Source organism: Leptodactylus fuscus, chromosome 3, assembly GCF_031893055.1.
Source record: "Leptodactylus fuscus isolate aLepFus1 chromosome 3, aLepFus1.hap2, whole genome shotgun sequence".
Taxonomy (NCBI): Eukaryota; Metazoa; Chordata; class Amphibia; order Anura; family Leptodactylidae; genus Leptodactylus; species Leptodactylus fuscus.
The window spans coordinates 177,102,641-177,129,668 of NC_134267.1; the positions used below are offsets into that span (position 1 = coordinate 177,102,641).

The 27,028-nt window shown below is 41.8% G+C and overlaps 1 protein-coding gene across 4 annotated transcripts in view; it reads left to right on the forward strand.

Moving 5' to 3' along the window:
- The first annotated feature begins 6,055 nt into the window (after positions 1 to 6,055).
- The window catches only part of DOCK10 (dedicator of cytokinesis 10), a 225,709-nt gene continuing 204,736 nt past the window's right edge, over positions 6,056 to 27,028 (forward strand). For all 4 annotated transcript variants that reach the window (XM_075268832.1, XM_075268834.1, XM_075268833.1 and 1 more), the window contains exon 1: positions 6,056 to 6,424. In XM_075268832.1, the coding sequence (XP_075124933.1) occupies positions 6,263 to 6,424 (162 nt within the window). In that variant the 5' untranslated portion in view covers positions 6,056 to 6,262. The remainder of the gene's footprint in view (positions 6,425 to 27,028) is intronic.

Below are 27,028 nucleotides of genomic sequence, written 5' to 3' on the forward strand. Positions count from 1 at the left end.
GCCCTGGCGGTGTGCTTTGGATCATTGTCATGTTGAAAGACCCAGCCACGTTTCATCTTCAATGCCCTTGCTGATGGAAGGAGGTTTGCACTCATAATCTCACGATACATGGCCCCATTCATTCTTTCATGTACCCGGATCAGTTGTCCTGGCCCCTTTACAGAGAAACAGCCCCAAAGCATGATGTTTCCACCCCCATGCTTTACAGTAGGTATGGTGTTTGATGGATGCAACTCAGTATTCTTTTTCCTCCAAACACGAAAAGTTGTGTTTCTACCAAACAGTTCCAGTTTGGTTTCATCAGACCATAGCACATTCTCCCAATACTCTTCTGGATCATCCAAATGCTCTCTAGCAAACTTCAGACGGGCCCGGACATGTACTGGCTTAAGCAGTGGGACACGTCTGGCACTGCAGGATCTGAGTCCCTGGCGGCGTAGTGTGTTACTGATGGTAGGCTTTGTTACATTGGTCCCAGCTCTCTGCAGTTCATTCACTAGGTCCCCCCGCGTGGTTCTGGGATTTTTGCTCACCGTTCTTGTGATCATTTTGACCCCACGGGGTGAGATTTTGCGTGGAGCCCCAGAACGAGGGAGATTATCAGTGGTCTTGTATGTCTTCCATTTTCTAATTATTGCTCCCACAGTTGATTTCTTCACACTAAGCTGGTAGCCTATTGCAGATTCAGTCTTCCCAGCCTGGTGCAGGGCTACAATTTTGTTTCTGGTGTCCTTTGACAGCTCTTTGGTCTTCACCATAGTGGAGTTTGGAGTCTGACTGTTTGAGGGTGTGCACAGGTGTCTTTTTATACTGATAACAAGTTTAAACAGGTGCCATTAGTACAGGTAATGAGTGGAGGAAAGAGGAGACTCTTAAAGAAGAAGTTACAGGTCTGTGAGAGCCAGAAATCTTCATTGTTTGTAGGTGACCAAATACTTATTTTCCACCATAATTTGAAAAAAAATTCTTACAAAATCAGACAATGTGATTTTCTGGATTTGTTTTCTCATTTTGTCTCTCATAGTTGAGGTCGACCTATGATGTAAATTACAGACGCCTCTCATCTTTTTAAGTGGTGGAACTTGCACTATTGGTGACTGACTAAATACTTTTTTGCCCCACTGTATATGCGGTTTTATATACCGCTAGAAAGACGACAGTGCATTGAATTCAGCACACTGTTGGCTTTCCCGGTGTGTACCCTGGGGCTTGAGATATTGGTAATAAAAATTAATCTATGCCCACTGTCAGAAGGGTGTTCCTGACAGTCTAGCATCATCTCTGGGCTGTGAGGAATGACCCCCTTTCTCCTATAAAGTACTCGTCCATAGTCCTGCACTGTTAGAGGGGCATTCCATATCGCCCAGCAATGACGCTGAGCTCTGAGGAACACCCCCCAGCACAAGTCTATGACGCTAGACTGTCAGGAACGTCTTTCTGACGGTGGGGAGAGAGTAATTTCAGCACATGATGGGGCACATACTGGGAAAGCCAACAGTGCACTGAATTCATCGCATCGCATTCATCAGCTTTCTAGCGGTATATAAACCACATGTGTCCGAGGACAGGAAAAGTCCTCTTTAACTGAAAATATCCTATATGGACTTTTTTTCCGTATAATGATAGAAGACAAAATGAAGGGGGGGTTTCCAGGTATAAAAATATAGAACAGACTTTACTGATGGGATCTTTTCATGTGTTTCTGACGTATCAGGAGATTATTCTGCCCACACTTCCTCTTAAGAAAAGTAAAACAGGAAAAATCAGTTTCTCAAAAAAGAAGATCTATAAAAGGGAAGTATTATGATGTGTGCAATGGATTTCTTTTAGCTCTTTTTCCTCAAAAACCACAGATTACAAAATTAGGCAATGGGGGAAAAGTAATGATTTTGTGTTAGTTATATATGAGACACAATGGAAGGAGGTACGTGCGGTAGACTGTACTATTGTGCAAGGTAAAGGGAAAGAAGGGAATTTTTCTGTCCAACAAGGCCAGGGTAGTTTATTGGTCATTTAGTGAGAATTATAGGTGTTGTCCGGGGAGTATTCATTTTCTTACCAGATCCTGGTGATGCTTCCAGGGATGTCACAACCTCCAGGTCATGTGATCCAAGGCAGTGTTCACCTCTTCCCCACACTTAGGGGGCATTCACACGGAGTAACGCCGGGCGTGTATCACAGCTGTACACGCCAGCGTTACGGCAGACTGCCGAACACTTCCCATTCACTTCAATGGGAGCGCTCATAACAGCGGTGTTTACGAGCACTCCCATTGAAGTGAATGGGAAGTGTTCGGCAGTCTGCCGTAACGCCGGCGTGTACGGCTGTGATACACGCCCGGCGTTACTCCATGTGAATGCCCCCTTATATATTGTTATATAGCTGTAATAGAAAAGTGTTTTGGTTTTGACATTCCTCCCTTAGCCACAAGCAAACAGAATAAGAATCTCATTGACTAGCGCCATTTTGGAGAATCTGTACTATACTTTACAACAAATCTGCCACTTGTTATAATGAGGCCTCTGTTCAGTAGACGACTGCATTCCTCTGTTATTCCTCCTAGAAATTTAAGAATAAATTGACAGCTGGGTGTTACCATTTAGGGGAGTGTCTCTATATACTCAAGCTGTTTAATCATTCAAGAGAGTGTCTGATTGTATAGGAACATGCCCTGCTTTCCAATACGGTGATAACACCCAGTTGTCAACTTATTTCTTCTAAAGTTTTTAGGAAGAATAAAGAATCACAGAGATGTAAGAAAAGATGCACTAGAAGGTCTTCTTTTGACTCAGGTCTTTTTTTGTTGCAGATTTAGCTGCATTTAAATAAAAAAATAAAATTAGGCAAACCCAGGAGTGGTTACAAAAGGAATAGGAAATATAAAGGAAGCTGTTATATTTCTCCCTTCTGCTTAATGCACATCTGGCTTTGGCTTTAAAAAAAACACAGCAAAATCCACAACAAAAAATGCAGCTTTTCCTCAACATGGGCCTGGGGCCCACGGGATGGAAACTCCGCAATTGAAAAATCGCGGTGTTTTACAGTACGGGCAAAGTGGATGGGATTCTAGCGAATCCCTCGTCCACATTGCAGTAAAAACCACCATGCAGACACACCGCGATTTCCAAAAGCGGGGCGGTTTTGGAAATCGCTGCATGTCAATTATAACTACAGAAATGCCGGCGGTTTCCCATAGGTATGATTGTAACCGAAAGTCCACAGAAAAAATCTGTTTAAAGTGCTGCGGGATGAACTGCGATGCGTTGCTGCTGTGGTTTTTCCCACAGTGCTTTTTGCTGCGGGACATCCCATGGGGTCTTAGCCTAAAGTGGTTTTCAAGGAAAGCTAAATTGTCAGCCTTGGCCAGATTCTGCAGGTTCAGATTTTCAGCTCTGAGAAAAGGGATGGGTTTTGCTTTTCAAATTAGCAATCCAGCCAGCCCCATACTATACAGTATATCACACCAAGCAACAGGGAAGAGGAATGTGGTGCTGGATACATGAACCTTTGTCAGAAACATGGTGGGCGCCCAAAGTTCAAAACCTGTAGAATTCAGGCCAGATGCTTGTAAATTACCTCCCCTGGACAATCCCTGTAACCCCTCATTTGTTTACTCGCTTGGATCCACTAGAATTATTATATCCGAGAATAGCATGATGAACCTATCATAATGGCTCACATTTAGTAAGTTCCTTTCCTCTCCACATGTTCTGTGCAGAGATCTGGCAGCAAGCACACGGACCCAATTATAGTCTATGAGGTCTGTGTGCTTTTACTGCACAGCGTTGGCAATTGCGTTTGGTATTCTGTTCGGGGGGTTCCCATGTGGACTTGCCCAGACGGAATACAAACGCAGACGTGAACCAACGCTTACCCTCTAGGCTACATTCACTCGATAGTGAAATAGCCAGACATTACATGGATGAAACTATTAGTTTTTAACATGTGTTTTCTATCAGTATATCACCTATTTTTCATGTTTTCTGGTTGTTTGTCCTTTTTAGGCCAAGGCCCCACGTAGCTGGCTGCAGCGAAAAAAGCCCTGCATGAAAACTGCAGCAGCAATGCATTGTGGCTTTTCCCGCAGAGCTTTCACAGAAAGTCTGTAGAGGTTTCCTGTGCGGACTTTCTGCATCCATTACACCTATAAGGAAACCGCTGGCGTTTCCGTAGGTATAATTTACATGCTGAAATTTTCAAAATTACGACATGTGGATGGGATTCACAGAGCTGAACATTTTTGCAGTTTATGCCACGACCTAAATTTCCATTTTGCATCAGTTTGTCATTAGAGATGGGCGAGTACTAGTGGAAACGGCCGTTTCGAATAGCACGCAAACTTTGCCGGCGGCCGGCCGCTTAAACCCCTGCATACATTCATTCCTATGGGTGCATGCTATTCGAAACGGGAGTTTCGAATAGTACTCGCTCATCTCTATTTGTCATCCATTTTTAATTGTGAGCTAGAAAAATGGATGAACTACACTGGTCTGTTTTTAATAGTCATCACATGGATGCAAATCCATTTTGACAGATGTTAAAATTGGACCTATTGACTTAGGCTGAGTTCACACAGAGTTTTTTGGTCAGGAATATGGTCAGGAAAAATCCACTCAAGAAAATTCCCGAGGTGTTTTTTGAGGCGTTTTCCGCCTGAAAAAATCTATGCAAGTCAATGGGAGGTGGAAAATCTGCTGGGCGTTTTTTTAAGGCCTTTTTTTGACAAAAAAAAAAGCCTCAAAAACGCCTCAGAAAACACCTCAAATAAACACTAGCAGTTTTTCCGCTTCCCATTCACTTGCATTGATTTTTTCAGGCGGGAAATGCCTGAAGAATGGACATGTCGCTTCTTTTTTCTGCTAGCATAAAATACGGTAGTGGAGAAAAAAAAAAACAGGTTAGATAGGACTGTATGGTGAAGCGTTTTTTTGGAGGAGGATTTTGAGGCGGATCCCTGACCAAAAAACTCTGTGTGGGTAAGTTCATACAGGCCGCCTCAGGTTCCAGACAAAAAAACGGGTAGCCGCAACTGAAAGCCGGTGCATCCAGTGGTGCTCTCCGCTCTGGATTAGGCACAATGAATGGGCCTAGACGGGAGGAGGGAGTGTCTTCAGGCCAAATCGTGAGACGACTACGCCTGAACAATGAGCATCTCGCTTTTTTTCTGGGAGCCGGTACAAACCGTTTCTTCTGGCTCCTGGAAAAAAGAAGCAACTTGCTCATTGTTCAGGCCGATTCACTTCGCGAATTGGCCTGAAGACACTCCTTCCTCCCAACTAGGCCGATTTGTTCAGGTTTCGGAACAAAATACCCGTGTGAACTTACCCTTACAGTTAGGAGTCAGTTACCATCAGGGCTGTGGAGAAATCAACATTCAGATTCTCTTTGTATGCAGATTTGTTGTAGAAGTTTTCGGTATTGTCCCATTTATTTGAATAAGTGGATATTCAGACTAATGCGTCGTACACCCAAGGGAAATCCCTCATATACTCAAGTCTATGGAAATGGCATGTTTTATTCATTTAACGGATCGGTCGCAAGGACCATAAAAAAAAATGGTCATGTGAATAGGTCCATTAATGTCTGTGGGGCCATGTACAGGCTGTTAATTCAACGAATAGCTCATGGCCAGAGAACCCTGTCGTGTGAATAAGCACTTACAGAAATCTCACCATAAGTTGCAAAAATAATCATAAAATAAAATGTATGCAACATATACTGTATGGCACATGCGACAGTACCTTCACCACGCATTGGCATAGAATTTATAAATTCCCAAAATCTATGAGGAAACTGCTCATACTACAATTCTGTTTTCTAACAGTACAGAGTTATAAGACAACTCTAAAATGTAACCTTTGGTAGTCACTGTTGCTTTATATAAAAAGACTATTTCCCCCATTTTCCAACAAGCAAATGCATTATTTGCACAGATGATTTTAATAGAAGAAGCGTAGCATTGCAAGGCTTTTCTTTGGAAATCAGAAAACAGGAAACCTTGGTCTTTTTTCGATTCCAGAATTCTTTGGAGCCTGTTCCGTGCCCTGATGTCTGTGCAAGTGTTCAGTTACAGTGGATGAAGTCTTTTCCTTTAGCTGCATCCAAGCTATTTAGTTGTGATCAGATGATCCGGGCAGCAGGAACTGATTGGAGCGGCTGCTGGCTGCAGCTGCAGTGTAGGCTGCTTCCAGGGACAAGGAGCCACTGTTGTACAAACACAGCAGCAACATAGAAGTTATTTTGTGGGCTTCAGGATGCAGATATGGGCTGTGCTGCCAGCATTGTTCTGCTCCAAGCCTTTCGCTCTGTGGTACAGAGGAGCTGTCCTCACATTTGCACAAGACGACAAGAAGATCTGTCACATGAAATTGTGCTACAGGATGATGTGGATGAAATAAGCAGACCCAGAACTCTGATCATAATGGTAGAGTATGCCTTTGCAAACTGTGACAGTGGCGACGGGATTATTTATACAGATCCAGCTGTGGCATTTCTATTAGGAGTGTGCACAGGGGCTTAATCCCTTTCATTTCTGCATCCTTTTCCACGCTGCTCTGTATAAATGTTATATATTGCTATGTCCAGGCTAAAGCTGTCTATACCTTATGTAACACTGCTAGGATTTGCTGGTGCTTGTTGTGACTTCTGCTGCCTGCTGTTGCTTACATGTTTATGTCTGATAGTTCTGGATTAATGACAGACACTGACGTATGGAGTGGTATGATGTAGGTAATAGTACGTATAGGCTTCCTATTTTTGGCACAACCTGTATCGCATACCTGACTATTTTTTTGGACTTGTGCATTTTTTTTTTAGTGTTTATTATTATAAAATAATTCTCAATTATGGTCTTATTTCCTTTAGTCAGTGGGATGTAGAAGTGATATTCTGCAACGTGTAACATTAGGAAGGCCTGTAGAAAGCAGAGTAAATGTTTGTTTTATTGTAATGGGCTGGCTGGCTGGTAAATATTCATGGGCACTTTTGCTCTCGGCATTTTCTACAGTTGAGGAATGAAGATAACATCAGTGCACGGCTTTCAGTATCTGACATGTAAAGGTTTCTTGTACATACACAATGGTCATCATTATAATATGCTCCTTGTCTTTATGTACATTAGACCTCCATTGGGGATACAGCATTGGGTATATGTGAATAAAATACAGGGTCGTCTTCTTTTACAGCATCTATGTTGGTGTTGGCCTTTAGACTAGTGTTGACAAGCAGGCCAATAAAAACTGGCTACATGGCAGCTCCTAGAACCACAGAATCTTCTTCTTTGGGCCTAGACAAGGTTTGCAACACAAGGAACCTGTATACTCTATTACAGAATAGTCCAATTCAAGCTCTGTGTTCCAGATTATTTTGGCCACTTGTTAACAAACTACTTAAAGGGCCACTAACATTAAAGTTTATAGCAATACAATTTGCTGTGCAGTTTAGTGTAGTTTATTAAATCTATTATTCTCTGTTATCAGTCATTGAGATATAGTGTTCATTGCCAATACCAAACCCAAAAATGTGTCTGTTTCCATGTGTGCTGCTGGGAGCCTCCAAAAACATGTGTATGGTTGGTACATGCAGCCCTTCATATATTGCATTTTTTTACCCACTTACTCTACAGGGATGTGTAGTCGGTAGGCGAAATTACTGACTCTGACTCCTCCATATTTCCTTCAAGAATGGACAGACAGAAGCAGTAAAGATCCTCTGATACATTCAATAGCTAGAGATTGACTTTCTATCAAAGTAAATCTGTAACAAACTTTGTATCTAATTTTACATGATTGATAATTGTATATTATAATTATTTTTTTTTTTTTTTTAAGTTGGAGTAGGTAAGTTTTTTCCAATTCCACCCAAAATTGGTTCTGACTCCAACTCTGACTCCACCGCCCTGACACTCCACTATATTGCACTGTATTTCAATTGTAGGATATCCTTGTACATGATATGATAGAATTCTCTAAGTAGCCCAAACCAAAGCTAAATTGCTAATAAACCCATCATTTTACTATGTACACGTCTTGACTCTGACACTGTCTTAGACATAACTTAAGTCCATAGAAATTGTAATGTAATAGTAATAATAGAATCTAATGTATCGGTAATCTCATGGAGAATATGCACAGTCACAAGTTAGTGCAAAAGTCTTGCAGGCAGAATTAAAGGGGATGTCCAATTTAAAAATCTTTTTTTAAAATTTTTTTATGTAACCCTTTTAGGGAATTCTTCATTATCAGAGGGGGTGTCAAACAAATATTTTTACAGTAACAAATGTTAATTTTGCAATTTCTGCGTTATGCTTCTCATTCAATGTAATTGGGGGTTGGACTGTGCAGTTTGCATAAGTTTGTTGTATGGCTTCTACATCTGTACCCCTAAACATATAACCCAATAATTTTAAAGGTTCTGGGCATAACTTCCAGGGTAGCAGACATAACAGCTTTCCTGAGACCCCGCAACAAATGGGGCCAATTCCACTGAAACTAGGGTGCGGTTAGTGATAACTATGGATGATGGAATGGGATGTCAAAAATGGAGTGTGTCTCCTTTACTTCACTGGAACATCATAATGACTGCATGTAACATTATAATTACCATTTTCATATGTGATATCACACTGCACAAAGTATTATCCCTGAGTTATGATGCCATAGTGGCCTTAGTGCACTGTGTATATATCTCTGAGCTATGTCATAGTGGACATTATCCCTGCACTGTGTATATTATCCCCGTCTTTTGACGTCATTGTGTAAATTATCTCTGTACTTTCATGCCACTGTGTGCATTATCCTTATACTGTGACATCACTATATGCGGTATCTGAAATCTAAAATCACTAGGTTGGTTATATCTGTATACAAGACAAACCAAAATAGTCACACTTTTCAAGTTCTGAACTTGCTGCTTAAGGTGGTCCTGGTAGAGAAGAACCCTATAGCAAGTCTTGATATAGAACCCAAGTTTATTTGTTACATCCCTGAATGGACACTAGGTATTATTTAAAGGGGTTGTCCAGGCAAAAATGGACAACTCTTAACTTTTAAATCAGCCAGAGGCATTGAAATTTTTTTTTTCTTTTTTTTTTTTTTTTAAAAAAATGCATACTCTGTTCTCGATGCTCCAGTGTCCTCCACGTGTCCCAGTTCTTCCTCTTTGGCGGCTTCTCTCTGGTCTCTATTGGAATTCCGCTGAAACTGCTGGTTGGCCTTAGCGGTCAGATGATCACTGAGGTCAATCAGCAAAGATCCTGCAATGTCATTACCTGTGAAGTAGTCACCGTCAATGTCACTACCATGTGAGTATGCATTTTTTTTTTTTTTTTTTCAATTCCCCTAAATTATTTTAAAGTTAAAAGTGTTGTGTCCATTTTTGCCTGGACAGCCCCTTTCATTTTCCCTGTGGTATCACTGCAAGGAAATTGCACACTTACTGAGAGGTTTTCCTACAGAATCCAGTGGTAGGATACTTTCTTATCTGATGATTGCCCTGGATCCCTGGAGTAAGGGTAAGGTCAGCTAAACATTGTTTTCTCCAATGTTGTCCCAGTGTTTTTGTCAATATGTATATTAACTACCGTATTTGAAACAATGAGGGCATTCCCATTGCTCCAACAATAATGGGAATGCCTCTAAGAGGTAAGCTACAAAGTTGCCATTACTCCAAAGAGGTCATTTGCATATTGATAACAAATAGTGCTTTCGAAAAACAACAGATAAGTAGATAAGTTAGGGTCACATGAATCAGTCTGTGTGTTGTATTCTGGTGACAGATTCCTTTGAAATCCAAAGTTGACAACCTTTTAAAGGGGGCTGTCTGGTTTAGTCAGGGTTCTTTTCCATACACTGTTAGCGATTTCTGAGTTAATAGAGAAGGCCTCTTGTACAGAACCCTACTCTGTTAGCCACAGGATATTGCAGCTACAAAGCAAACCTCTCCTCATGAGGAAGTAACATATGAATGTATTTCATGCACTGTCCGTTGATTTTAATTGGCAATGTGTTATACTACATTCCTCTTATGGTGGCGCTGCAGCTCCTTTAAAATCAAGGAGGTATATACAGATATTAACATAGAAGGTGGATAAAGACAAAGGTCCATGAAGTCCAACCTATAATCTTACAGAGTTGATTCAGATGAAGACAAAAGACCACCATGATGCCAATTGTCCCATGTCAAGAGAAAAAAATTCCTTCCAGGCTCTGGCAATCCATAAACCCTGGATCAACTTGTCTTTCGCCAATAATCAAAGACTCATAACCTGTAATATTTCCTTTCAAGAAACACATCTAAACCCTTCTTGAACTTATACAATGAATTCACCATCACCACATCCTGCGGCAGTTTCATAGTGTCGCTGCTCTTATAGAAAAGAACTTGATGGGTATAGAGCAGGGGTGCTCACACTTTTTCAGCATGTGAGCTACTTCATAAACTGACCAAGGCAAAAGATCTACTACCCACTTCTTGTGGGCGGGGCCGTGGCGGGCCAGTGGGCGGGACGGGTCATGTCTGTGGGTGGGGCCGGACATGTGGGCGGGGTCGGGAGGAGCGTGAGAGTATGAGACAGCGGCGTTCTGTGGCCGCCCAGGGATCCCCGGTGCTTGCAGGCTGAGAGTTATCTCTGGACACTGGCAGGCTGTGATGTCCGGAGATGACTCTCAGCCTGCGCTGTGAACAAGCAGCACCCCGGCTCCCTCCATCCCTAAGAGCTGGGAGCGCGTCATCCTCCGGAGCTGCTGCTGCCCGGCCTGCAAGTGTCCGGAGTGCTTGTTCACAGCACAGGCTGAGAGTCGACTCTCAGCCTGCACTGTGAACAAGCAGACACCGAGGATCCCTGGCTGCATCCCGCGATCGACCCATACGTCCTTTGTGATCGACCAGTAGATCGCGATCAACGTATTGGGCACCCCTGGTATAGAGGATGTCCCCTAGTGACTATCACAGGCCTAGGAGAACAAAGATCATCAGAAAAGTCTTTATACTGTCATGTTTTTGCACAACCCATGGATATGTGACATCTACACAACTCCATTATTGTGGTTCAACGCTTCTTTTGACTGTATACAATTTGGATATGACCTGGCTATTTGTGACGTGAGAACTAAAGTTTTCATCTAGTTTTCTTATATGTCATTATACATATTTCAAACACTGTGTAGGTGACAATGACCCGTCAATCATGTTGTGAGGTAGCAGAAAACCACAGACCAAGGAATAGTCTGTAGATCTTCGTCAACTTTCTGTAGTGATGTGTGGCGGCTGTTAAACTGAAGCTGGAAATTTGTGGTATCAAGTAAAATATGTACATAGTGAGAATGTAAGATAATGTCATATTATATCTCTACAGAAAACATGAGTCACATTGCAACATTTCAGAGAGAAAGGTAGAAACAGACCACATATCCCAATATAATACATTGATATTATGCAAATTCTACAAAAATTAACACGAAGTTCTTAGTATACGTATTGATCAAGGTGTAAGCCCATTACCCACTTCACGGTGACCTCTATTTGGTGGGTCCCTATTCTACTGGGTATGGTGCGACACAGCAAACACCATCACCACAACACAAAGTTGCAAATTTACACCAATTTTCAAGACTGCTTAGTTAAAAAAATTCTCCCTAGTCACACTAATATTATAAATGTGAAACTTTGCGTGTTTGGATGTTTGTTAGTCAATCACGCAAAAACAGATGAATGGATTTGAATGAAATTTGGCACATAGGTAGATTGTAACCTCGATTAAAACATAGGCTACTTTTTATCCCAGTAAATTACATGGCTTCATATGAATTTATGTTCACATACTATATTTCAATGCTCTTGGCTGCAGCTTAACTCAGAGAGATAACAGACCTGGCTTTATCAGAAGCTATGTAAACACTCAGCTAACCCTCAGTGTATTCTGTACATGCATTTATACATATTATCTGATCAGCTCCAGGCAGTGCTGACACACTGGATGAGAAAACATTGTTAATCTAAATTGGCACTTTGCTACTTTTAAACATGCTGGGAAAAAGAAAATCTAATTTGTTGCAAAATTCTAAAAAAAACGACAGCTATGAATGTAGCCAGAAGTCAACAGAGTTCTCCTCAAGCGGAGCTGACGGGGATCATCAGTGCCAAAAACACGCTCATTATATGGTGTCCCAGTGAGCTGCTGAGATTCCAGAACAATCACAGGCACAGTACGAGGAATGAGTTCAGCGGCAGGCCAGCTTAACAGCTGCCGAAACACTAGAGCAGGCTGATTATCAACTCCAACTACATGCTCATTATATGGCGTATCAGCGAGCTACTGAGATGTCGGAACAATCACAGGCACGGCGTGAGGAACAAGTTCAGGAGCAGGACAGCTTAAGATCTACCAAAACACTGGAGCAGGCACACCATCGATGGCAGCAATTTGCTGAATATAGGCGGATCATCGACGCCAACAAAACGCAGACAAAGTCGTGGGCAGAGAAACACACACAAACGACATACAAAATACATGAGTGCAAAACTGGGCAATTCTTATAGGGCCACTACACAAACAAAAAATAAATTATACCCGTGCGAAGCCAGGTCCTCCTGCTAGTATATAATAATAAAACAGTGACCGCTATCTCTGGGTACACTGAGTCAAACATGGAGTCATAAATGGAGGACTGCATGCCACTCGTAGGACCGCCCCTATGACTAGATCACTATTTCTAAGCAAAAAAAAGCAGAGATATGCTGTAAATCAATCTGTTCAGCTCCTCCTGCTGTATAACTTGCTGCCCATATAGATATGACTGTAAGCACAAGGCTATACATTTCCTTTATTCAACGTTACTTGCTAGATGAGTTTCTTAATTTTTCTTTTCCTTTTAGAAGCACTTAATGGGGTTATCCAATATAGAAAAAAACCTTCTGCCCAGTGGTGGTAGGGCTTTTTCTTCTTTATACAGGTCCCTAAGCTGCGGTCACCAGTGATGTCCCGTTTCAGCTGAGTGATTGCTGCAGTCAATCACAGGCCTCAGCAGTGACCTCTTCACAAATGGCACATGACTGGTGTGACATCCTGTTTGTGAAGAGGTCACTGCTGAGGCCTGTGACTAGTTGCCTCGCTCGACTGGCACAAATAACAAAAACTGTAAAGAGAAGACCGGACCTCTCACCATTGTAAACAGAGGCCTGTGTAGAGAGGGGTAATAAAAAAAATAGTCAGACAAATCCTTTAGGCGGTAAAACACAGTCGTAAATCATTTCCAAACTACAAAGTTTAGAGGGAAAATCCTCATTTGCCAACTGATGGAGACTTGTGATAACATTTGTCACATGTGGATGGTTATGATCACGTTTGTCCTTATTTTATATTAACAAAGCACAAAAATATAAGGACTATGGGGTCAAACAGATTTAAGTACAATCTATGCATAGCTAAGATGACGCATATACTGAACTTATTACATACATAAGTGAATACATACAAAGTGACCTTGTGTCAGAATCTGTAAGTAAAGTCTAGAAAACAAACATTTACTTTGGTCATGAGGACTCATGTGATGTATTCATGGCGTCTTCTCCCCCCACTTATCAGCTGTATAACTGAAGATATACATAACTTATGCACAGTATGACATAATACTCTACCTAGCAAGCAGTAACTTCTCTAGTAACAGCACCCAATCACTCTGGATTTAATAGGAAAAGACTCTTTATTATGGGTTGTCTGGCTTGGAAACACATTTTCTCCACAATGTACATCTCAAACTCCATTACAGTTTTTAAAGGTGTTTTCCTACCATTTGTCCTTATTGCTTATCCACTATGTGAACGGAGCAGTGGTGCACATGCCAGGCCACGACTACAGCCACTTCTATGGGACCAGATGACAATAGGGTGAATGAGGCAATGGCCAAGCATGCTTACTTCCACTCTATTCTCAGTGGGCATTTGAGGATCCTCATTGTCCTCTCAGGTGCGGGTCTCCACCAACAAGGCCTGAACCTGAAGTGTCCGTATAACACAGCACTAGAATATGACATCTCAGGTTATGTTGGTGACATGTCAGTTGCTTTGCAGATGACTCTAACCTATAACCTTAAAGCCTTCACTTTTATTATAGGCACCAAATGGAATCCTAAAACCTGTCATAATCGATCTTTCTATAGTTTCACCATGTACTTCTTATTCAGGATCATTACTAGATGGAAACCTTCTTATAATGAGTCTAATGCATTGTTCCTCACAGGATCAGAGAATAGATTTGCAGTCAGTGATGCTGGCAAGTATCATAGCCGCACCTGGGTGTAGATAATGGGAGAAATGTCAGAGAGAATTGTACAATTACCATATAGGCCGCATGCTTATTACTGTCATCCCTCGGAGTAATTACTGGAGCCTTACCTATGAACCACAGTGTAGAAGAGAGATCCTTATACTCCATTGTTCTTTCATCTTTCTCTAGTCTCTTCTACCATAGCCACTTAGTGTTGGGTTTAATGAGTCGATGGCATTCTCTGCTACACAGTTCAGTAAGCCGGCTGCACACGAAGGGATTTATTACCATTATCTGCTCTTTTTTATGAAGATAGAAGCAGAATATATATTCATATAGTCAAGTATTGTTGCTTAAAGACTTAAACGAGCCATATAAATTAGAGTTTAGACTGCCGAAGCGGCAGATTTTAGACTGGCCCATATAGCCAACCATTAACTAAAGGTGATCAGAACCAAAATCTGTTGTGATCTGTTGTGTATGGGCTAGACTGACTGACCTGTGGGAGATTTTTGTATTGTGGCCAGTTGGTTTGTACTACTAATAGACCCACAAAGTGTCCATCATTTCTTGTTTTCAGCATTTCATTATCATTGAACGATATTCATAGACTCTTCATGGAAGGTATTACGGCTGATTTTGAAGTTCATGTCAGTAAGTCCTTAAAGACTTATCTGTTACACATGGGGGGGGGGGGGGGCTTTAGGCCCCAGGCCCCAGTCCTCACAATTTTATAAAAACGATGGCGGACATGACCAGTGGTCACACAGCACATCTTATTCCAAGAGAGAAAAGAGGGAAAACAAACAATGTGTCAGGTTAGCAATAGTGTTCCATAGGGTTCCATCACATTTCTTTATTCTTTTATTTCATAATGACTCATATATACGATCACTTTTACAGAACTTATGTGAATTTGGGTGATATTTATTATCACTAGAACATTTCCACCTTGTATTTTAATTTTTATACAATGTATAATACAGTAAATGTCTAATATTATAGTATCAATTATTCTAAAACAAGTACAATCTCTTGTATTTTCTACATGTTCCCTAAATCCTACCCTGTCAGAGGAAGCAATGGCTGGCTACCTTGTCTACTGTATGGGAATGTGATATTACACATTGCCTGTTCAAATAAATAGGGGGTCATGTCATACATGGTTTTACCAGACCAAATCTGCTCTTTTGCAGTGGCTCCGCACTATGGCTAATGGACCTCTTTGATATATGCCTCCATACATCCCAATGCTCTCGCCGTTTTCAGATAACTGTTTTAGTCCAGGACTCCACGTGCCTTAAATGCTTTGGTTTGGCTGTAGCGGAAACGCCGTGGCAAAATCGTGGCATTTTACAGTCACTGCAAAATGGATCCCATCTAGCGAATTCCATCCACACATAGTGGAAAAATACATGCAGCGGACACACTGCGATTTCCAAAAACATTGCAGTTTTGGAAACTGCAGCATGTGAATTATACATACAGAAACACCGGCTGTTTCCCTATACGAGGTATAGTAGGTATAATGGAAGAAGAAAGTCTGCAGAGGAAATGTCTATGAAAAGTGCTACAGGAAAGCCACAGTGTGTTTTTTCCCACATCGTTTTTTTTTGCTGTGGTCTGCTACATGAGGCCTTAACCTCAGGCTAACTTCACATCGGTGCTCAGGTTTCCATTCAAATCAGTTTGGGGACCCCCTGAACGTTAACCTAATCTGCATAAAAAAGCGGTTACCTTAGGAAACCCGTGGACCCCATAAACTATAATGCCATCCACATGGTTTCCGTTCAGTTTCTGCCCTAAAAAGAGCAGAAAAATGCGGAGAGGGTAACGGAATCCACATATGGAGTACAAGCGCTAATGTGAACCGAGTCTTAGGCTGAGGCCCCATGGATATGAGAGATATATAGGAAGTATTTCTAGTTTTTCTAAGATAGATTTTCTGGATTTTTTTTAAAGCTTTTCTTGTAAATCTGGAGCCATGTTGGCTGCATATAGAGTTACAAAGCTTGTCCTGATCATAAGCTGTGTACACAGTAGCAAAGTTCTTTACAAAAGACGTCTTGTACATTTAGGTCTTATTCACACTTCAGTGATTTTTATCAGCAATTATCTGCAAAAGCAGAAACAGGTCAAAAACACAGAACAGGTACAAATCTTTCCATTTTACTGTATCTCTGTGTAGCTTCCACTCTTTTTTTGGCTTACAAGCACTGATGCTAATCACTGACGAAAATACTGATGTGTGATTAAGACCACAGATTGGATTGTACATTACAAATCCTCAGTACAAAACAAATGGATGCGGCTTTCAAAACCCCAAAAAAATTCTGAGCGAAAAGCAGAAAACCCTTTGTATTTTCACATTAATAGCATGCTCATATTGTTGCTAAAAGCACCAGATATTTACAACAAATTTTACCCTTTGTATGTGAAACTTGGCCAGATTTTGTAATGAATTTACAGTCAAAATTATCTGCTGGGCTGAACTTAGGCTTTAGGAAACCCCTCTATGTAGCTGCTCCACATACAGTCCTGTGTTTTGTACATCTTATTTTGCACCGTATGACATGCAGTATGCTATTTATTGTGTATTTGTCAATGACCCAGCTGTCCTGTTCTTGGGTGGTTGACGTAGGGAAAGGTACAAAGTAGTGCACTTGGCCTGTAGAGAGGGGGAGGGGTACGTGATCTACCCTGGTTCTTGGTGCCTTATAGGTTGATTTGAAACACATTTACAGTATATCATACATTAAGCTAAGTTCACATCTGTGCCGGAACCACTGCCACAGAAACCGCCTGAAGTCGTCAGACTGAAAAGTCCTATATAGAGGACGCCTGTGTCAGTCTACGGGGTCTGCTGGCGTCTGTGAGTAGCCACTGTTTTGGTTGTTGGACTCTCTGTCGTATGGGTACCATGGCGGACCTAAACAACAGAGAGCCCAGTGCAGATTTGAACCTAGTCAATGCACGTATCACATTGAAAGCAATAGGGAAAAAAGACTCCCATTGATTTCAATGGGTAGTGCTCGTATGCCGGCACCCTTTCAAGTCAATGGGAGCTGGTTTTTACTCGCTCATTCTGAACGACTTTTATGTTCAGAATGAGTGGAGTGTATACTCCGTGTGAAGGCTCCCTTACTGTTTTTTTATATGCTGTTTTTAGGCACGCAATACACATTAAAAAAAGAAAAGGAATGCAAAATGCACCAGAATTCTGTTGTAATTTGCGTAAAAAAAACAGTGTAACACTCTTCAGACAATTTTAAATTGTGTGAATATTCGCAAAGTTCACTTGCAAGTTTTAGTTTGGTTTGAAGTGGAAGTGCTATTATAATACCCGGGAGCCTCTTTAGACCCCAGAGCATAATATTCAGAGGCCCAGTAGCGGTGCAGAAAGATGAAAAAAAAAACAACTCATACTCGCTTTTCCCCATCTCTATAGGGCTCGGTCATAGTGTCCAGTCCTGGCCTCTTCCAGTGTCCTGCATGACGTAATTTGCCGCTGAAGCCTGTGTCTGGTGAACATGGATTAATAAATTCCCCCTGCAACAAAATTCAGTATAGGCCCAGGGAGAAATTTTGTAGACAACACAAAAGTAAGCCAGTGCTGCATCCTCTTCCTTCTCAACATGTGGAGCTCCAGTGGTTCCTATCAGAAAGAGATGACGTAGCAATGTGCCATCTGAGATGGGGCAATCCTGTGAAATACTAGAATTCTGTCTGCTGGCTCTTGTCATATGGCTTTATAGAGCTCTCTTACAAGGCATTAGTAGCTGTATACATCTGTACAGTATTTACTAAGCTCTGTTTTGTGGTGGTTACAAGTAAACATAAATTTATTTTCACACAACGAGGGAGATTTATTACCTTGTTGCCCAGAGCAACCAATCACAGTGTACCTTTAATTTAACATAGTGCTCTGAAAAAATGAAAGCTGTGCTGTGATTGGTTGCTGTTATACAATTTAATAAAGCTAACCAATTAAAACACTCCCTTTAAAACATGGCCTCTGGGGCAGTCCGCTGACCACCCTGCGTCCCGCCCTCAGGAACCCTGGCAAACAACCAGACGTGTAACTTGAAGCACCAGGGCCCTAATACAAAATTCCTCACAGTACAGTGCAATAGGCGCTACTGTGAGGAAGGGTGTTCCTGACTGACTGTCACCCTTCTGACGGTGAAGAGCTACAGTACTGGCACCGATAGCTCTTCACGGGGGACACAGAACGTGAACGCCGATAGTGCGCTAAATTCAGCGCACTGTCAGCTTTCTAGTGGTGTATAAAACCACATGTGCCCCAGGTGGTGAAAGGTCCTCTATAATACAAAAGTCCGTCAGGTCCAGGAGTCACTTGTGCAGCTCTCTGTCCTAGGGTTCCATATATATTGTTGTCTAACTGTAATTCTATAGGGATAGATATTGTCGCCACCCTTATGGAGTCCCTTACTATATACAGTCCTATGAAAAAGTTTGGGCACCCCTATTAATCTTAATCATTTTTAGTTCTAAATATTTTGGTGTTTGTAACAGCCATTTCAGTTTGATATATCTAATAACTGATGGACACAGTAATATTTCAGGATTGAAATGAGGTTTATTGTAGTAACAGAAAATGTGCAATATGCATTAAACCAAAATTTGACCGTTGCAAAAGTATGGGCACCTCAACAGAAAACTGACATTAATATTTAGCAGATCCTCCTTTTGCAAAGATAACAGCCTCTAGTCGCTTCCTGTAGCTTTTAATCAGTTCCTGGATCCTGGATGAAGGTATTTTGGACCATTCCTCTTTACAAAACAATTCAAGTTCAGTTAAGTTTGATGGTCGCCGAGCATGGACAGCCCGCTCTCAAGTGATCTGAAAACAAAGATTGTTCAACATAGTTGTTCAGGGGAAGGATACAAAAAGTTGTCTCAGAGATTTAACCTGTCAGTTTCCACTGTGAGGAACATAGTAAGGAAATGGAAGACCACAGGGACAGTTCTTGTTAAGCCCAGAAGTGGCAGGCCAAGAAAAATATCAGAAAGGCAGAGAAGAAGAATGGTGAGAACAGTCAAGGACAATCCACAGACCACCTCCAAAGAGCTGCAGCATCATCTTGCTGCAGATGGTGTCACTGTGCATCGGTCAACAATACAGCACACTTTGCACAAGGAGAAGCTGTATGGGAGAGTGATGAGAAAGAAGCCGTTTCTGCAAGTACGCCACAATCAGAGTCGCCTGAGGTATGCAAAAGCACATTTGGACAAGCCAGCTTCCTTTTGGAAGAAGGTCCTGTGGACTGATGAAAGAAAGATTGAGTTGTTTGGTCATACAAAAAGGTGTTATGCATGGCGTCCAAAAAAAACAGCATTCTAAGAAAAACACTTGCTACCCACTGTAAAATTTGGTGGAGGTTCCTTCATGCTTTGTGGCTGTGTGGCCAATGCTGGCACCGGGAATCTTGTTAAAGTTGAAGGTCGCATGGATTCCACTCAATATCAGCAGATTTTTGAGAATAATGTTCAAGAATCAGTGACAAAGTTGAAGTTACGCCGGGGATGGATATTTCAGCAAGACAATGATCCAAAACACTGCTCCAAATCGACTCAGGCATTCATGCAGAGGAACAATTACAATGTTCTGGAATGGCCATTCCAGTGCCCAGACCTGAATATCATTGAACATCTGTGGGATGATTTGAAGCGGGCTGTCCATGCTCAGCGACCATCAAACTTAACTGAACTTGAATTGTTTTGTAAAGAGGAATGGTCCAAAATCCCTTAATCCAGGATCCAGGAACTGATTAAAAGCTACAGGAAGCGACTAGAGGCTGTTATCTTTGCAAAAGGAGGATCCACTAAATATTAATGTCAGTTTTCTGTTGAGGTGCCCATACTTTTGCACCGGTCAAATTTTGGTTTAATGCATATTGCACATTTTCTGTTAGTACAATAAACCTCATTTCAATCCTGAAATATTACTGTGTCCATCAGTTATTAGATATATCAAACTGAAATGGCTTCTGCAAACACCAAAATATTTAGAACTAAAAATGATTAAGATTAATAGGGGTGCCCAAACTTTTTCATAGGACTGTACGTGACAGGGCAGTGAGATACGTAATAATTACATTATATATCATTTAGCGTATAAGTAAAATATCCTTCTTCTCAATGCAAAGCTCTTAAATCAGGTTAAAGTCCAAATCATTCTCTGTGGATATGGACTTTAAGTCAATACATTCACAGGCTCAGGATTCACATTGTAAGGCGCTAGACGTTTATTTATACATTAGGCTTCTGTGAGGTACGATCTTAAAGGGGTTGTTGGCTTAGACAAGCCTTTGTTATAAACCCCATGAGGGAGTCTTTATCAGAGAGGAGGATTATTGTGAATGGCCTCTGTGGGCCCAGAGGGCGCTCAGTTTGGGAAGAGTCAGTGAGAGTTATTTATCATTTGCATAATTTAATGAGCCTTCTTCACTTGTGACATTTTTGTCTTGCTAATTCATCAGAAAGGTGCACTTGCATCATAAATCTTGCATCATAAATTCGCTCCGTGAAAATGTTCTTACTATGCTGAATTAGATGATGGCATGATGGCCTTTTTTTTTGCATTTGTGACTATTTTGTGCCTTTTTAAAATAGCCACATTTTCGAAATGTGTCAAAAAAAAGACACAACATAAACCACAACCTATTTTTTATGCTCCACCACTCAGGCCTTGACTAGAAAGGGAGGTACTATGAGCACTGAGCCACAGACTGATCTAGAGTCAGAGCCTGCAAGCAGCGCTGTGGGAAAGGAAATAAGTCAGCATGGTTAGTATTTTTGTTTGTTTAATGTATTATATTGTTGGACCACTGGAGGGAAATCTTAAAGTGTGATTGGCCACTTAGGGGTCATCTTAAAGGAGTTATCCAGCTTTCAAATGCATCCACAGCAGTGCTAGATACTCACTGCTCTCATGTGCACACTTTGGTTGGCTTTATTTTACTTGCTGTGCTTTGTATCAGTGTCATTTACATGCAGCGAATATGTGGAAATAGTACATTTCCCTTGATTCATCTGCCTGCTCTCACTTCCTGTGTACCACTCCCCCTTCCACTTTTCCCTGCAATAAAATCACAGGTTATAAATCACTTCCACATCTGAGGTTACATGCTGCTGTGAAGTTTTCCTTGATGGTGAACACTGCTCACAGGGAGGGGTAGTCAGCTTGTAAACGAACCATTACAGCTGAGTAGAGATGAGCGAACACTATTCGAAACAGCCGTTTCGAATAGCACGCTCCCATAGAAATGAATGGACGTAGCTGGCACATTTATTTCTGTGGGAGCATGCTATTCGAAGCTGGATAACCCCTTTAATGTGTGATGGGCTACTGCAAGGATGTGTGGTGGGATATGGGGGGGGGGCATTTTAATGTGTTTGGACCACTGAGAGGACACTATATTATGTGGAGCCACTGCAGGGTCATTTGACTGTGTGATGAGCCACTGAGGGGCATTATATTGTATGGAGCCACTAATGGGCCATTTTACTATTTACTGGACCACTGAGGTCGCATTATATTGTATGGGGGCCACTGAGGAGACATTATACTGTGTGAGGCCACGAAAGGGCATTATACTATGGGGACCACTGAGGGGCATTATACATGGTGGTGTAGACATCATCACTATATGTTATAATGGGCAATATTACTGTGATAGCGCAGAAAGAGACATAATAGAGATGAGTAGGGTCAAAGTGGACATGGTCAGGGGAACAACCTAACCCAAAATAATTTGCTGCACGCTGCCACACTAATCCATCTTTGTGCTGTCTGAAAGTTGGGACATATATCAAATCAAATCAAACAGGCTTTATTGGCACGTCTGAATAGATATTTGGCATTGTCAAAGCTAGTAAAGTGTGTGGTGGGGGGGGGAGTTGGAGTCTGGGGGGGCGGGGAGTGGTGGGTATGGGGGGGTGGGGGGGTTGATTTGGGGTATAACAGTCCGTGGAGTCTCATCTTCCTCTTAGTTGGTGGCCGCTATATGGGGAGGTGGGGCGGGTGGTTTGGGGTATAACAGTCCGTGTGGTCTCATCTTCCTCTTAGTTGGTGGCCGCTATATGGGGAGGTGGGGTGGGGTGGGTGGTTTGGGGTATAACAGTCCGTGTGGTCTCATCTTCCTCTTAGTTGGTGACCGCTATATGGGGAGGTGGGGTGGGGTGGGTGGTTTGGGGTATAACAGGCCGTGGGGTCTCATCTTCCTCTTGTTTGGTGACAGCTGGACACGTATTGGACAGCGATCTCCACAGTGGCCTACTCGTCTCCCAGTAGGATGTAGCGTTTCCTCTTCTCGTCTGCAGATGTGAAGTCTGGGATGTGGGTAGAGAGTCTTTGGAAGTAGACGGCCCTCACAGCTGAGTATTTGGTGCAGTGTAACAGGAAGTGGGTCTCGTCTTCTAGGGCCCCCTGGTCACAGTGCTGGCACAGTCTGTTCTCCCGTGGCTTGTACGTCTGCCTGTGTGTGTATCTAAGTGTGGTTGTTGGGCGGGCACACTACTGACACCTTTGCACTGGTTCCACCAATGTGTTAAAACAGCCCTGCTAGCAGATTCTAAAGCCTGAGGCCAATCCATCATCCATAGACTACATAGACTATATAAAGCTGACCAAAAGGTAGGGTGCCAGTGGCAAATCTCTTGACTGCCTGGCTTCTGGAATTTGTCTGTTACACCCACAGACATGCATGTAATAATAATGCCGTATGTCTGACAATACTAAACCTGAATATTGGATATGTGAAGTACCATGTATTTGTAACTAGCTTTTACCCACGACTTCGTCTGCGGTGATTTTGAGAATTGGGCGGACACAGACGTGTGAAACTGTAAAAGTGCTTTAAAAAGTTTGGTGGGATAGCAAATGTGATGTGTTATATTGTGTATGTAGTGATACAGACAATGTGATGTGTTCTATTGTGTATGTAGTGATACAGACAATGTGATGTGTTGTATTGTGTATGTAGTGAGTCAGACAATGTGATGTGTTATATTGTGTATGTAGTGATACAGACAATGTGATGTGTTATATTGTGTATGTAGTGATACAGACAATGTGATGTGTTATATTGTGTATGTAGTGATACAGACAATGTGATGTGTTATATTGTGTATGTAGTGATACAGACAATGTGATGTGTTGTATTGTGTATGTCAGGGGTCCTCAAACTGCGGCCCGCCAAGCACCTCTGTCTGGCCCCGCCGACAACGCCGGCAGGCGTGCATTTATGATGAAGCTCCTGGGGAGCTTGGGCCAGGCCATGGAGCGCACTTCACTTTACCTATTGGAGGGCAACGCTCCCGATGTCTGTGCGACCTGCTCTGCCTCCGGCCCACTGTTTAAAAAGTTTGAGGACCCCTGGTGTATGTAGTGATACAGACAGTGTTATGTAAATGTGAGTGAGTAGAGTGAGGGCTACTCCTGAGGCGACAGTAAGGAGTGTGCAGGCAGGTTGAGGCAGGAAATGCCAGGCAGTGTGTGTGAGTGTGTAGGTAGTGATACATACAATGTGATGTGTTGTGTATGTAGTGATACAGACAATGTGATGTGTTATGTGAGTGAGTAGAGTGAGGGCTACTCCTGAGGTGACAGTAAGGAGTGTGCAGGCAGGTTGAGGCAGGAAATGCCAGGCAGTGTGTGTGAGTGTGTAGGTAGTGATACAGACAATGTGATGTGTTGTGTATGTAGTGATACAGACAATGTGATGTGTTATGTGAGTGAGTAGAGTGAGGGCTACTCCTGAGGTGACAGTAAGGAGTGTGCAGGCAGGTTGAGGCAGGAAATGCCAGGCAGTGTGTGTGAGTCTATAGCTGGGGCTAGGAGTCCTGCTTTTGTGAGTCTCCTGCTAGGAAGCCATGTTGTTTAGTGGCACCAAAAGTAGCCTGTGACTCAATCCTAAGGGAAAACTATGTTTTATGACTAAGCAACTAGTACAGAAGAAAAGCCTTTTTTAGGACCTTAACCACTCTGGCAGTCTAGTTTCACCACATTCATGAGCAGAGACCCCCATGATGATTTCAGAACAGCATATAACAGTTGCCTATATGAGTCTTAGTGGGCATTGCCCATTAAAAATTTCCCCATAGAGAGGTAAACTTTCCCTTTTCACTTGCGGTCTCCTGTTTCACCACCTAGTCCTTCTGTGCACTCTATGTACCGATAGTAAAACTGAGGAACTTACAATATATGGCCAATATTTCACATCTTTAGGCTTCGCTCACATGTGCGTTCGTGTAAGGTACAGTAATAGAAGTCCTGGATCTGATGACTTATGGCACCTATGGCACCATGATGGGCGCCAGCATTTTGTCCAGGATTTTTAACAAACATTGTGATGGCGGCTCCTAAAGAATGAATGAAACCTTACATGCATTTATTTGCATCCTGTATATAGGCATCACCAGGAGACGTCTATAGGGTCATTTATTGTATTAACAATAACTGATGTTTTCTTTGCATGACAATGGTTGTACAATTACTGCTAAATGATCTGTTCTTTCCTTATTACTATATTTTTAGTAATTGACTCATCATTATCTTCCAGGCACAAGTTATTATGCTCCGCTATATGGTACAAATGAATACGACATTAGCTGTAATTTGGACTATCTTAATGTTATACCTGATGATAATGATGAGGTTAAGCTTAAGGTCATCTTTCTTTATGTCATGTGATTAGAATAGAGACCTATGCTCGTTGTATTACATATTTTTGTGTATAGTCAAGAGAATGAAGTTGACTATACACCACATATATATGTGATTGTAAAGACTGTACCTATTGCTGTCAATTGCCTTTCATATATGTTCATTGACAAGTAAAGAAGGCTCTGAAGGCTTAAAGAACTTTATTTCACACAGATTGTGGGATATTTTTTTTTAATGTAGATTGTGAGCTCCCATATAGGGATCACAATGTATATATTTTTTTTACTATCAGTATGTCTTTGTAGAATGGGAGGAAATCCACACAAACATGGGGAGAACATACAAACTCCTTGCAGATGTTGTTCTTGGCGGGATTTGAACCCAGGACTCCACTGCTGCAGTGCCAACTACTGAGCCACCGTGTTGCCCCAGGGATTGCCTTATTAAAACTGGCGTGTAGTATTCCAGACCTAATAATCCACTGCACTGGAGCGAGATGCACTAAAATTATTAAGAAGGCACACACCTCTGGTGATCCAGGCTCCTGATGCTGAAATACATTTTCTGGTGCGAATAAGGTTACATTCTCCTCCTCTCTAGTTCTTGAAGTGTTTTCCAGTCATCTTGAGGTCAGCACTCTTGGTGCATTCCTATGAGAGCCCACATCTCACTTCCATAAGATTTCCTTGAGTATCTTGAGTGTCTTCTTCTGAATTGGCTGCCAAAGAGGAGTTCACATGGGGCAGCGGTCTGCAGGATGAAGCAAAGTGTAAATTAATGTCAGGAAGGGGTTAATTGTATGGCTGATCCCTATATTTTCCACAAGGGAATATGTTATCATATTGACATCATATTGATTCTGTTGATTTTGTCCCGATTTTGATAGAAAAAGCCTCCTATATACAGTATACATAGGGTGGTAATACAGCCATGTGTTTGAGGCATACAGTAAGTGAGAATCTATATATATATATTTATATACAGTACTTACTGAAAATATTTTAGTAAAATAATAACTACTGTGAATATATAGACACATTTCAATTTTCAGTTCAGTAGATTCAGAAATGCACATTAAAGTAGGAAAGGAACCTGTAGGCGCCAAACTGGTATAATGTGGGAACGCTCTTGGCTCTGTGCCTAATCTTTGCAGCTGGCAGCATGGACATCTGGAGATAGTAAACTGTGGAGTAAATCTACGAAAATAGTCTGACTGACTATAATGAGATGTAACCATGTTACAGTATGTGTGTACACATGGTGCATTCACTGCAGGTACAGCATTATACACATACTGTAATAGGCACATGCAAAATATTGGTACAAGCTGCATTAGTGGTACATGGGGAGCACCTTATTTACATGGCGTCTGGGCGTCACTTTGTTCATCTTGGCTAAAGCTTTCTACTTATGGGGTGGTCAAAAGTACTGGAAATATGCTTCATGTATGAAGGGATATGATCTACCTCAGGAAGCCTTTGGCCACATATGACTACAATTCCTGGCCAACGACAGGTCTAAAGACTCAAACATCATCCTAGGCATGCAGTGTATTTCAGGCTGCACACTACTTACATGGTGCTCTGTTGGTGTGTATGCTGGGCAAATCTTTGGGTGTACTCACTGACATACCTATGGACGTAGTAACCAAATTTGCAATAGCCAAATAGTATATTGTTTAGACTGAGATAGGTGAGGATCGTGCAACGCCAACTTTATTGAACATTGTAGTCACATCTATTAAAGAGATTTTCTAAGCCAAAAATATTGATGACCTATCCTATAGTTATCAGTAGCTAATACACATGAAAATGGAACAGGAAGTAGACAGCGCTGTTCTCTTTGTAATGGCAAAACCGACTCATTGCAGCTTAGCTCATGTTCAAATTAATTGGATCTGATCTGCAGTACCCGGTCTGACCACCACACGGAGAACAGTGCTGTTTGCTTCCTGCTCCATTCTCTGTGTATCAACTGCTGAAAACAATTGATATTAGGTGGTGTCAGACCCCATCTATCTGGTATTTATTAGCTATTTTTATTATACAGCACTCATATATTAAGTACGGAAATCC